Below are 14887 nucleotides of genomic sequence, written 5' to 3'. Positions count from 1 at the left end.
AGCAAGATGAAACGGATAAAAAGATGGCCACTAGGACCTGTGTTCCTCACGCCATGTTTGGCTTCTTGCCCACAGCAGTCGGAGGAGAACTTCAACCCAAACTGCTCATTCTGGAGCTACTCCAAGCGCAGCATGACGGGCTTCTGGTCTACGCAGGACTGCCGTCTCCTCTCTACCAACCGCACGCACACCACCTGCTCCTGCACACACCTGACCAACTTTGCTGTGCTCATGGCCCACGTCGACGTCAAGGTAGGAGCCGAAATGCTTCATTTGGTTACCGGTGTGCTTGTGTAAACATTTGGTTTGGAACAGAAACGTTGAACTCATTAGAGTACAAGTCATTAGATAATCATTAAAACATGCCCGAGGTGAAAAAGCAGGAAGAACATTAAACTGTCCAGTAGGAGTGTAAACTTCAGGCTTCCACATATTATGATACGATATCCATTCTTAAGGCAGCCATTTTAATATTTGACACTCAATCTGCTATGGTATGATTTGATTTAGTAATCTATGAGCGATAAAGTGACTAACTTTGTTCAGAATCTCAGGTAAACCTACCTTTAATGTCCAGAATGATGATGATGATGATGATGATGATGACGATGATGATGATGTGGAGAAGGATTATTTTAAGTAGCAGAGTTATGGGTAAATCAACTTGCTATCTTATTCAAACATCAATTTAAAAATATTCATTATTATCAGCTTATGATTGTTGCCTCAATCCATTTCAATCATTGCCTTTTTAAATCAGTACATCAATTCAGAAATGGTTCGATAATTACTCCCCTACTGTCCAGCGGAGGGGACTAAATTTTGACAGCCTCGCTCCAAGCCAAATGTTAACGCTGTCAGAAAATTACATCTTATACCTCTTACATTAAAAATATTCAAGCAGCCAAGTTTGGTGCCTTTTTGGTGCCATATTTTTCGAATTTCAGGTCAAACCTGAAATGTATTAACATTCAAATAACTACACCCTAAGTCACCTGAACTAACATTATGTGTTTATTTCTAACCAACTAAGCAGCCTGTAGCCTAACCCGCAACTAGCAAAGTGAGTTGGCTAGCGATGTTACAAGTAGTCTAAATAAAAATAAATAAGTAAATAAATAAATAGATAATAAATAGAGGTTTCTGTTGTACAAACTGCCATTTGCACTCATAAACACTCACATTTATATCATATTTTCCCACACAAACTCAAACATATATACCATAGCAATGTCAGATATGTTAGCCTATAATATGTGTGTTGCGTACATCTCTAAAAGAGTTTGAAGTCTAGTAGTATAGCATATTAAGAGAGTTAAACATATTGGGCGATCAAGTCTACCGGCAAACCTACAGCGTCTACTAGTCTGCCTAGTAGACTACATTCTGCCACCACATTATCAGGAATATCCAGGTGGAAAAAAAACTCCTGAAACTACCAAGGTCTGAAAATCGGTGGCTAATTACAGCCATAGTCTGTATGATATTAGTCTATGTTCAGTCTGTATGACATTACTGAAAATTACTAAAAGGTTTTAGTTGAGGAAGACTTTCTTTAGTTACAGTAGCCTTGTGTCTCAAGTGCGAATCTAAAGAAGCTAAGGTCACGTACTATATTCTTGGCTGATCAACTATATTTGAGGTTAGAGGAAAATTGCCCGGGTTTGATTGCTGTCACAGATGTCAGAATTGTTTGGTTAAATACACTTCACTGTGGTAATGATTTGTGTTAAGTGTAGATGCTAAAAGAAAAGGTGCTTTATTTTTGGGATGGTTGTTGATGCTGGTTGGATTTCTGTTTTTGAGAATTTTCAAAAATATCATGCAACTATTTACTCCACTATCTTTAGAAAGTACCTGTGAGAGTGTGAGAATTGAAGTGGTTTCAAATGCAAGGGGCTTTCACAACAAATGTTGATTTGATTCTGCTTTTACAGTTTACTACTATTTACAGCAATGTTCTGATGTTTAAAAACCTTCCACTTCAGTAACAAGCCGTAATTAAGAGCAAGAAATACGGGCGTGTAAACAGAACATGTTCTTTATTAAGGGTTTTCCAAAAATTGTCATCAAAGCTGTTTGCCAAGGTCAGCATACCAGGTCAAGCAGGGATAATCCATATTCAGAAAAGATAAAAACAGGAAAGAGTAGGAAAACTGGAAACTAGAATAAAGGACTGCTCAATAATACATGTAAACACACAACAAGACTTCTCAGAAAAGAGAAAAGGAACAAAGGAAATGAACCAAACTAGTTAAAGGCTGAACAAACCAATGATGAGACGGGGTGGAGACAGGGTGAAAACCAAAACAAAGGCCATAAAGTCAAAAAAACAAGCGAGAGCAGCGCACAGGTTAGTTGCATTGTAGGAAAATGCTGTAGTGCCTCCTCTTGGTACTATCATAGAGTAAAATATAGTTCCACTCGTCTGGCATTGCAGAGGTTAACACACGACCATAAGGATGGTGGTTTCTAGAGACACTTCTAAACTTAAAGATGCCTGTTGTGTAATGAGAATTTCGGTTCTTCAGCTGATTCGGGCACTTAGCATCCTCTGTACTTGGTACAGGTGTTTCAGGAAGTAGAAACTTCAAAAACCTTTAGACTTCCAAATAAGATTTAATTATGTTCTCAAATGCACAGCTGTCCGTATATATCATCCTGTCTGGTGGAACATGAAGTTCATTGACTCTGTATCTACCATTGGTTAGATTACCTCGATGAAATGGAGTGCATATTTTTGTTGCGGTATTTCTGGTGAATCTGCCCTAAGCATTGTTTGACAGTTGCTCTTTTGCCCATGGAAGAGGTCAGCCATTCATCTTGTATTTAAATTTGCAAAATGCTGAGTGGTTCAGCTTGATGCTCACCCACTGAGAGAAACAGGCACAGAATAGGGGAGAGAGAGAGGGAGTGATGAAGCATGGGGCTTGATAATCAGACAGCACGGTACCCAGGTGCATTTATTCAAAAAGCCTCATTTCCATATTCTCAAGTGCTTTCTTACCTGGGGATTAGCTCTCTTTCTCTCTGTCCCTCTTTCTGTCTTTCCAATGCCACTGCTGGAGGTGGCTGTACCTTTCAGAATTATGGGCAATAAAAGAAGAGCAGAGGAATTTTAAAAAAAAAAAGAAGAGGAAGAGGGAGAGAAAGACAAGAAAACAAAGGTGAGCTTTGTTAGATGAAAGACTGAGGGAGATGCAAGGCTGAAACTGCACTGACACAGACCTCATGGGAGATCTGCAAGGGAAAGAGAGATATAGGGGTAAAAATGAGAATAGAATAGGAGAGAGCTGTGACAGGATTTTTGATTAGCCTTTACAAACAAGAGGCCTGCAGGCTGCCCTTAAGGCACAGAGGAGTGGATACATGTCCTCACTGGATTCGGTACATGTTCAGAGAGAGCTGTCTTGGTGACTCAGAGGTGAGAAGGAGTCGGAAGAGCAGGAATCCACAGCAAGTCCAACCACTCAGTAATCACTGCTCCATCCAATCAGTGCAAGAATGGGTTTTTTCATTAAGATGCGCTTAGACTATGGAAACTTCAATAGAAATTGACGCTGCCTGTCATCATTATACTGGTTTTTCCAATCAACTCTGGGCGCAGCAGTATTTGAAAATGAGTCCGGATCTACCTTTTTGAGCTGGCATGCACTGTACTGACTATACTAGCTGTGTGGGATTGGATAGTGATGTACAACCTGTGGCTCTGAAAGCTCTCTATCACACAGTCGTGAAATGGCTGATGCCGGTGTAATGGCTGGCATCTCACGACCATGACTGGGAACATACTTTTGCTTTCTGCGAGCTGCAGTTAGCTCATTTAGCCGGTATACTGGTCATACCTTTTTACCATGACTGGTGTCATGATGCCTTTGAATATTTAATTCTTTGGTCACAGTCACTTGCTGCGAGCAATTTAGAACAAATAGGTTTGTGGTTTATTTCCCTGAAGAAATATACCATTGTCTATTTCTCCTGGAACATTCAGGATGCAAAATCCAGCGTATGTTTCTTTGACAAGAATGTTTTCTTCACTGCCTTCCACAATAATACTAGTGTGTAGTGTGTGCATTAGCCATGGTGCTCTATTGAGACTCGTAAACGGTGCCACATAACAATATTTCACAACTCTCGTCCTGGAATCAACTAATTAACAGCTCTGTGTGCATTAGAGCAGGGAAATGTTCAGGACAAGGGGTAGTCCGGGACTATATTTGGGAACCTGTTCTTTAGTAGATAAACCAGTAACTGTAATGAGATTTTTCTCCATGACTCCACTGGCCTGGACCAAATCATTAGACATATATATGATTTGCACTTCTGCTGTAGACCAAACATATATGTGTTGTCTTGTAGATCGAGTACACTTCTGTCAACATCCAGAAATCATTTCACTTGAAGATATTGGACATTGTAATCCACTCACTACTCACAAGGATGCTTCATGACAACTGACATAAACATCTATAAACCACTTACAAAGTTTTTTTTTTTTCTGAACTACATACTGTGTTATAAAGACTGTTTTGAACAATTTTGATGTCAAGCCAATAACATGTTTTCAGGTGACAAAAATCGTCAGTTGTGTTATGACATTTTCCATGCTAACTTCATGACATTTAGCTCAGCACAGTTCTGGTTTGTCACGTAATAGTGATTATGTGTTATAGCTTGCCTACAGAGGTTAATTGGAAAAATGAACAGTGTCTCCTGATCTCAGCATTTGTTGGTAGAATTATGATGAAAATACTGAAGATTTTCTGTGGCACTTAAAGTAACATTTGGAAAAATGGTGTTAATCCATCCGGTACACCTCCAGAGACGTGTAAAATCTACACCGAGGCACTCTGAAGCTGTCCTGGCAGTTTGTAGTGACCTAGCACCTTACACTTTAAGGTGTCTTTTTTTTTCTTATTGAGTCAGTTATCCTGCTGATCTAAAGTAAGACACCTTGCCCTCTAATTTACAGCAAATTAACACTGCTCTATTTTGGGGTGAAGAGGCTGATTTCACCAAGCTACAACCCTCATTAGCGCACCCTTTCTGACCATCTTGAGATAGACGTGTCTGGAAATTGTTGAGCGTGTACAGACTTGGCACAGTGACACACGCTGCCTGGTCACTTGCAGAGGACGAATGGCACTTTCACTGCAGGCTGAAAATGGGGGAGATGGAGCTGCACTTCCTACCAAAGCACATGCCCTAAATTTGATACCATTAGGAATTCAGCTTATGAAAAAAAAATGTAACATCTCCCTCGTGCCTCTGTAATATTCAAATGAAGGAAGAAGTCTCTGGAATTTACAAAGAAGGAAAAAAATGAAAAGGGAAAAAAAAGGGGACTGGCCTTGAGATTAATGTTAACTGTATTATTAAAATGCAGCACAATTTAATGGACTTTATTGTCATATGACATTGTTCCAAGCCGTCTTTTTGTTGTGGGGTTGTCTGTACCTTTGTTTGCTTGTTAATTGCTTTGGCATTGTAATTGTATCATTTGACATTGATAATTGATGTCAGGAGCCAATTACTGAGTGAAAATGAACATGAATTTTTTCAGTAGAACGTTTCCAGTCCCTAGCTTCACATAGGTGAGCATCTGCCACAGCTGGGTCACTGCTGTGCTGAGAGTAGTCCACACCACCCACATAATATCCTTCAGTCCTTTCTGCTTTCCTTTGATGGACAGGGTAAAAGGATACTACGACATTGTAATGTGAAGGAATTAGAATCAATAATTCTACACCAACCAAGTGAGCTCTGTGGTTATCTAGTAAGTTTACTAGATAACCTGATTACTTCAAAGTAACTTAACCTGATGCCAAATGACCTGATACCACACCATGATTTAATAAATAAGGAATAAATTATGACAGGGGGTACTGTCATAGAAACATAACCATTTTCGAAGCATTTCCAAAAGCAGTTTGCCAAAACTATTCATTTTGATTTATTAAAGAATGCCGCCTCGTTTTTTAAAGCCATTTATTGATAAGCTTAATGTAGTGGAATGTTTGTGAAACAAGTTAGTTCCTCATGACTTATGTTATATCAGCTATAAACAGTTGCTCCCTCACCAGCCTCGCTTGAAATTAACAAGACAAAAAATGCATCTTGCCATATTACAGAAAAATATATTGCAAAGTCCTTCATCTTGAAGACTTTCCCATGTTGGAAAAGATCTTGTTACAACTTTACTTCTCACTGTTGCAAAGTAATGAACATCTCGTCACTGAAAACTTCACCATATCAACGATTACACACGTTTTTTAATCAGTTTACATGGCGTCTCCCTGTGAAAGTGCTGTTACTAGAGAAACATTAACGTATTAGAATGAGCGCCTTAATATAAAATATGTCATTTGCATGCAAACACCTTCTGACCAATCAGAATTGAGAATTCAACAAGGCTCATGTGTAAGATCCCAAGTAATACATGCTAACTTGTGTGTGCAAAAAAGTGGAAAAAGCCAGCATACTGTTGATGATTTATAAAAAAAAAAAACTGTGTGAATTACATCATGTGCGATGTAGGGGTTAAAAAAAACAATATGTAAATAAGGTTTTTGTTTGTGTTGTTTGCCTCACACGTCCAGTATAATGCCAATTGGAGACTGTGAGATGTGTCAAAAGACAATATATATGTTTTATTCATAAGGTAGGTGTGAATTAAAACCTTTTCACAGTCTCCATTGAAATATTATCGGCATTGGAGGTGTGGACATGCTCCGAATATCTTGGCTGTGATAATATTAAATCATTTTAGGAAACTTTTTGATCATTTTGAGTTGTTAAGCCATAATCCTGATGAATGGCATCATTTTGTCTTTAACTGGTGGAAATGGAGCGGCGCAAATATAATACCTGCTTTTCGGTTGTATTGATTTGCGCACTAATTGCATATTCCTTAAGGCAAACATGCAATGTGACATTTTGCTCATTTGATATATGCAATCTTCTGTGAACTGTGCTAGTAAATCAGAGCAAAAATATTCTTAATATTAATAAATAGTAATAGTAATAGTTGTACTTGTAATTAGAGTAATATAGTAAGAAATAGTTTGTTTGTTCTGTTTTTTGAGCATTATCAAGCTTGCGCCTGTTTTCATACACATTGTCTGTAATAAAGAGAAAAAAAATTGAGCAAGAGATATAAAGAGACAGATAGAGAGAGAAGGATGGGAGGGGATGAGGGTTTTTTATGACTTCTCTGTACTGTCAAGAAGAATGTGTGCAGCCTCATCCATCAGTCAGTTCATACTGACACAGACGCCTTATTCGCTTTAAAGATGCTTGTGAGCAGGACAATGCAACAGACTGGAAGTGTGTGTGTGTGTGTGTGTGTTTGTGTGCATGCACACGTGGAGTGATTGCTAAGGGCCATCAGCGTGTGCTGAACTGATTAGACTCTGAGTAGCCATACAGGCATGATGTGACATTGTCAAATCAGCACAAGGACGAAGGCCCTGCACTTCACCACCCACTCCAGCACCATTCATTTTGGTTTGGAGCCTAAGTGGACTGTAGCGACATGCAGCTGTACATGAATGTCATGTTAGAATGAGGATTGAATGAGTTACATCTTTTTGATGCAGGGAGTAAAATGTCCTTCCTATAGAGAATGAATGTAATTACTGTGATTCAGAGATCAGAGTAAAGAGGCAGGGGAGATGTATTTGGAGAGGAGTAGTTATGGGTGGGGTTTGTGTAATAGAAACAAATAAAAAAAAAGTTGTGAGTGCATTCAAGAGGCAAGAATCAATCAGGTGGGTTAAATTTACAAGACCTGGTTTCACTTGGTAGATAAAGATAAAAAAATATTCCACCAGATTTCATCCAAATGTCGAAAATTCACAAGAAAACAAAATGGCAACATGAGATCACAAGCATGAGGGTTGCCAGGTGTTTGTGACAAGATCAGCCTAATGGTTAATAAATCCAGATGCCCAACATCAAGCCCTCCAAAATCCTGTATTAAACTCACGACTATTCCTCGAAATATATTTACAAAGTAACCTCATGTAAGGAAAAAAAAATACAAGACAGAGTGTGCTGTAATATAAAAATAATCAACCACCGGTGGTGTGATGCAGCCCAACACAAAGCCAAGTTATAGTTACCACTGTAAAGTTGATTATTTTCCAATAGTAGCATATCCTGAAATGCTTTATTCATCTTATGCTACAATAATCTGGCAGCAGTTACCTTTTTTACTTATTAAAAAAAGACATGTCATACATTTATCTGTTTATAGTTATGTTTTATGTGGTGGAACGTCCACAAAACAAGTTGGTTCCTGTTATCACTTACGCTGTAGCAGCTATAAACAGTTATTTGATGTCTTTTTTTCTCTCTCTTGAAGATACCAAGACAAAAAATGCAGCTTGTTGTGTTATTGCACAACTGCAAAGCGCTCAATCCTAAAGGCTTTGTCTGAAAACTTAAAGTAACAGCTTTACCTCTGACACTGGAGACTCCTTCCAAAATAATAATAAATGAGTCGTCACTATAGAAACGATAACAGACAACGAAAAAATACAGAAAACAAGCACATTCTAAAAGTAGTCTATTATTTTGGTTTTTATTTGACAAGAATTTACACCTTATTTATACTTCTACTGTTAATTATCTACATTTGTAACCTCATCCCACATAAATATACATATAATAGAATATTACGTCTATTGTTTGCAGTAAAAATAGACCTCCAGCTCATGTACTGTGTATAATTAATCAAATATTTGCAAATTGTCCAACCTACAAACTGCAGGGAAAAAAGCGCTATGCTTCGTCTGTAATCCTGTTTTGCAGAGCGCTTATTACAGTGTAACTGCAATGTAGTAACTTGTGAATAAAGCTCAGGACCCCCAGTAGTGGTCTGTATATACACTGACATCATCAGCTACCTCTGTCTCTAATATGTGTATCTATGGTTACGACCCTTTTTGTCCTGGGAGTGTGAGCTTTACTCATCCATCTGTTTATATTACACTACATATGCTGTGTGTGTGTGTGTGTGTGTGTGTGTATGCTTAATATAGAAGCATATGTTGCTTTTCTGTAGCACACACACACACACACATACACACACACACACACACAGTGCGATATAGAGGAGAAATACAACACTGGGCCAAGTGGACCTGAGAGAGAAATTTATCTCATGTTCTCTCTTTCTCTCTGTCTCACAGGGCTGGAGAATAAATGTGTGCCATAGCCAAAAACAACAAAATCTCTTTTAAAAAAGTTCACTCACTGACTGCAGCTGTGACATTTATTATTTTCTCTTCTACAATGCACACACACACGCACACACACGCAGTTACCCATGTCGAGTGTACGATATCGGTTGTGTTCTGTTTCTTCTGCTCATTAATATTCATGAGTAGTGTTAGGGAATGGGCGGGGGATCGGGGGTGACGGGTTTAATGCTAAGACGGGGTTCATGCAGTCCCCAAAGGTTTGTCGCGTACGCCCCCGATATCAGTCATGCACCTCCTGTCTGCGTGTCTGTGCGAGTGTTCTCCGCTGGGACTGTACACAGCGGAGTCTAGAGGGAAATCAGACATTGTGTTGCTGCCCACTGAATCCATGAGACGCTTTCATAAATCACCCGCTTTGTGCCTCTACTTCTAATTGCCAAGAAATAAAATAAAATAAAAATCCCCACAGAAAAACTACTGTCTGGAAAAAATTGTAAAGGTTGTATAATCTAATTTTAATATAATTTAATTACATATTTTTAGTTAATTATCCAGGAAGGTAGATGTGTACGCAACGCTTTTGTTTTACATACGTCATACTGGTTTTTCCCTCCTTCTAAATGTCATTACGTTATTTTAGAAATACTTTAAGGCTAAATTTTATCTCACCCTGGCATGGTGCCAAAATATAGCTATAAATATATATCTAAGAAAGGGGCAGGGTGAAAGTGGCCATGTGCTGAGCTGTGCTAAGTATTAAACAATAGAGTGTGATAAATAATTAATGGATAAATCTATATGCTACCCCTCTGTGGTGTCTCTATAAGTGGTGCAGAAGTAAGTGGCCATGTGCAGTGTAGTGCAGAATTATTACAGTCAATTTTGTGTCTCATTCAAGAAATGAATGGCCTTTAGCTCTTAAAATAGCTTCTTAAAGCACTTTATTACTGAGACTGTGCATTTTCTGTATACTGGGACTATAATGGATTTTTTTGAAGCGTGTGGGTAAAATAGAGTGAGACAGGAAAACATTAGGTTAAAAGGTTAATAGTTTGGTCTTCGTGTACTTTCAGGATATGACCTCAGATCCTGTAGCATTTACTTTTTCGAAGGACTACTTCATAGTTGCATAGTTATTATCATCAAAACGCAAATAAACGGTATTCAGAGTTGCCAAATTATGTCCAAAGTTAAGTTAATATTTAGTTACACGTATTCAGAGTTGGGTTATGCAGCTGAGGGATTAGGTGATACCATCAAGGGTACCAAAGTGTTTTGTACCTTTAGTATATACACTCTATGGTCAAAAGTATGTGAACATCTGACGTGTGAGCCTTCTCCAAACTGCTGCCGCACACAATTGTCTACAATGTGTTTGTATGCTGTAGCTTTAAGATTTCTCATCACTGGAACTAAAAAGCCCAAGCATGTTCCAGCATGACAGTGGCCCTGTGCAAATGTGACATCCATGAAGGCATGGTTTGCCAAGGTTGGTGTGGAGGAACTCAAGTGGCCTGGACAAATCCTCGACTTCAACCCCACTGAGCACCGGGATTAATTGAAATGCCGACTGTGCCCCAGGCCCGATATCAGTGCCTGATCTCACTAATGCTCTTGTGGCTGAATGAGCACAAATCCACACAGCCACGCTCCAAAATCTAGTGGAAAGCCTTCCCTGAAGAGTGGAGGTTATTATAACAGTGAAGTGGGGGAATAGGAACAGGATGTTCACCAACCACCATCCACAAACTTTTGGCCATATGGTTTATCTTTTCCCTGGAAACGTGATTATTGTATACCTTTAAAAATAATTTAAGGTGGATAACTGAACCTTAAAGAGCACTAAAGATTTTCTCCTTAAAAGCTTATTACAACTACACCACATGCACATTCCCAGGTAAAAGATACACACTAATGGTACAAAAGATGTTCCCTTGATGGTTCCACCCCAGTGACAAGGTTTGGTACCTTAATTTCTGAGAAGATTGTTGAGTCAGAAACTCACCACACTTCCTACATTCTGACAAATAAATAAAATGTCATCTTAAACATAATATATAAGGAGCCTATAATTCAGGAATACAGAGGTTATTGTTATCTTCTGAGCATGTTCAGATGAACTATGGTATTGCGTGAGTAATAGTGAAAGGAATTAGTGGCTGGGTTTAAATGCCATCACTCTCATAAATTGAAGGCTGGGGTATGATAGGGGTGGGAATTAGTGATGAAATTTGGCATTAAAGGTAAAAAAACCTTCTTCTTCTTATTATTATTATTATTAATATTTTTATTATTATTAGCAGTAGTAGTAGTGGTAGTATAAATACTGTAGTGTAAAACAAGAAGTTTTACAGTTCACAGTTCACATTTTACATTAGCATTAAAAAAGTTTTGAAAATATTAAGCTTCAGAGTTTTTACACACACACAAAAAGATTTAATTAGAGTTTTTGCAAGCGGTGTCGGCCTTGTTTCTGCAGCCATAAGCCCAACTAAATGTCAAAAGAACAATCGAAATGTACAAAACTTATTTTAATTAGTCAAGCCAGTGTTGGCCTGGTTGTTATACTTTAATTGGACTAAGTTTGACCTCAGTCTGACCATAAACGTTGGAAAGCTCACAGCTTCCAGGATAGCGTAAACTAACCTCAGACTAATGCAAGTATGTAAACATAGCTTATCTTGAGTGATGGTTTTCTTCTTGCTTATAATGAGAGCTGAGTGTTCAGGACCTGGAGACAGATAGATATTTGGAGTCTTGTAGCTACACAGGATTTTTAATAATATCCAGGGAAGTAAACTATGCGACGGTAAGCCACAGTAGCTGTTAATGGGAAGGAAGTTTTTTTTGTTAGTAGACGTGAATGAGCCACGGTGGTGCACTTCACACACGGCCGCACAGGAGCAATAAAAGCAGAGCAGTACTATTACAAAGCCTTCACAATGAGTGTGTTTGGAGCTTTTGCAATTTGTTTCAGATGTGGATTGCATTACTTATCTCTCTCTCTCTCTTTCTCTCTCTCTCTTTGGGACAGAGTGCAGACCCGGTGCATGACCTGTTGCTGAATATGATCACATGGGTGGGCATCCTGCTGTCACTCGTCTGCCTGCTCATCTGCATCTTCACCTTCTGCTTCTTCCGAGGCCTGCAGAGTGACCGCAACACCATCCACAAGAACTTGTGCATTTCGCTGTTCATCGCCGAGACGCTCTTCCTGACAGGCATCAACCGTACCGACCAGCCTGTAAGACACACACACACACACACACACACACACACTATTAGTTAAATCCTTTAGGTCACTTCATAGCTATGACTAGCCCATGATTTGTATCTACACTGACCATTAGAGGAAATGGACCACCACTGACTAGATATTATTCCGGTGGTGGACCATTATTAGTGTACACAGTAACACTGCTGCACCTGATACATTTATAGCAGCATCACACACACACACACACGCACACACACACACACACACACACACACACCACTATGCCAATTATAGTTTTAGATCCACAAACAAACCTAGAATTGAATTTATTTGGGAGCTTTTCAGAAACTGCTCCTTCACACACTGATGAACATCAGCTAATCCCATTTCCTGTAGCAATATGTGTATCTGTGCTCATTGACTACACCGCCGCCTGTGCCTCAGTTATTGCTTATTTTGATTTGTTGTGCTGTTCTGCTGCTGTAGTTGGCGACGTACTTGAGCTTTGTGGCACTGACTTTGGGATTTTGTGCATGGTGCGTGTGTATTTGTGTGTACACCTATTTAGCCTTTTGTCCAAAGTGGACCACATGTCCTCGCAATGATAGAATAATGTCAATCAATCAGTCAGTCAATCAATCAATCAATCAATCAATCAATCAATCAATCAATCAGTCAGTCAGTCAGTCAGTAGATTTTTGTTAATTTTTTTCCACATACACTTTTCGTTAAAAAAAAATCTTTCTGTTTATGTTTGTATGTATCTATCTATCTATCTATCTATCTTTTGTGAGGACAAAAATGACTAAACCTCTTATAATGATAGTGTTGTAACAACATTATATATACACAGTGGGGTCCAAAATCTGAGAGCACTAGAGAATGCTTCTCTTCTGCATTCCTTTCTAATTTAATACAACAATTTTCATTACAAATTATATTACAGACAATAACTTGAGTGAAAAGTAGAATCTTTGAAATTTTTACATGAATTTCAGAGTTTCTTAGTATTTGGTTTGTCCCCTTTTTGCTTTAATGACAGTGTGCACTCGAGCTGGCACTGACTCCACAAGTTTGTGCAAAAACTTGTGATCCATTATGATCACAACTGGATCTCAAATCCACTGGAGTGTCGTCTGAACTCATGCTTCAATGGAAGAGATTAGACATGAGGAAAATTTGACCTTTTGTAACAAATCAGTTAACATGGTCAATATTACAATTTTGCGTACATTTAAATAGGGACCAAGACATAGTGCAGAATATTGAACATTTACTTTCTGTGTTTTAAATATTTCAAAATTCTAAAACTTTCTGTTTATTTCCAATTTTATTTAAAAAAAAAAAAAAAACAAGCCCCGGTTTTCAACGCGTTCAATAGTCTATAATAGAAAGTAGTGCTTTCTCTGTTTTAATAACCACCAGCTGTGACTGGCGTGTCGGTGTTCGTGTTAATGCATCCTTACTTAGCTCGAAGAATAAATGCTCTCCTCTTTAACTAAAATTTCACTATGGATTTTAACATCAGATATTTTACTGAGGGAAATGAAAAAAAAAAAAGCCAGACATTTTACGTCTAACTTACTCCCTCTCTTTCGCCACTCTTGCCTTTTTTTTCTTCCTTCTCCATAAAAAAAAAAAGTTTTAAAAAAATCACCCGCTGATTCTCAGACGATGTGCAAGGAAGTGATTCAGAGCGAGGGATTTGATGCCGAGGCTCTGGTTGCTCAGCTCAGCGGAGGATTGAACAGCTGATTTCTGAGTGTCACCAGAGTCTCCTCATGCCACAGAGCTAATTTGCTTGCGAGAGCTTCTGCAACGTAAGGGCTATCATGTCTGTAGTGCACGGAAAAGATGGTTGATAGGGGTTGTAGAGGTGACATGATGTGTGAATGGAATTTGAATGGTAATAGTGAAGAGCAGGCAAGCCTTTTGCATGCCATCTCTTCTAAACCGTTACTTATTTAACATTTCATTTGAGTTTATCTGGGTAGAACGTATGATAATAGACAGTGTCACAAAGCAGCTTCACTGAAAAAAAATACGTGAAAAAATTCACAGAAAAAGATACGTGATTAAGCTACGGCATGTAGCTATCTAACAACTTGATCAAAACATGACATTCACTGTGTGAAGAAATCGCACTTAGGTTTCAAACATCTTTAGGCAGGCTGACTGCTTTCGTCACCACGTATGTTAAACTCGCACCTTACCCAACGTAGTATTTCCAGGAAGACAGTCTAGCTAAGAATAAGCAGCAAATCAACACATTTCCATGTTTTTTTGGAAATATGAAATATTCTTAAACTTTATGTACAGACTTACATAAAGAGCCCTAAACCAGGGTAAAACATTAGTCATTATTTCTCTTTCCTGTTTAGTTAATCACAGTATAATTCACAATGGAAACTTGTTGTTGGTTTTGTTTGTTTGTGGCCTACACAATAATTTTATGATAATTTAT

The 14887-nt window shown here is 38.5% G+C and overlaps 1 protein-coding gene across 12 annotated transcripts in view; it reads left to right on the top strand.

Moving 5' to 3' along the window:
* Positions 1-14887, top strand: part of LOC113545763 (adhesion G protein-coupled receptor L3) — a 289900-nt gene that overhangs the window by 240015 nt on the left and 34998 nt on the right. For all 12 annotated transcript variants that reach the window (XM_026945335.3, XM_053230930.1, XM_026945333.3 and 9 more), the window contains 2 exons: positions 76-252; positions 12241-12450. In XM_026945335.3, the coding sequence (XP_026801136.1) occupies positions 76-252; positions 12241-12450 (387 nt within the window). The remainder of the gene's footprint in view (positions 1-75; positions 253-12240; positions 12451-14887) is intronic.

This window comes from Pangasianodon hypophthalmus, chromosome 28, assembly GCF_027358585.1.
Source record: "Pangasianodon hypophthalmus isolate fPanHyp1 chromosome 28, fPanHyp1.pri, whole genome shotgun sequence".
Classification (NCBI taxonomy): Eukaryota; Metazoa; Chordata; class Actinopteri; order Siluriformes; family Pangasiidae; genus Pangasianodon; species Pangasianodon hypophthalmus.
This window is presented reverse-complemented; position numbering and strand designations above follow the sequence as displayed.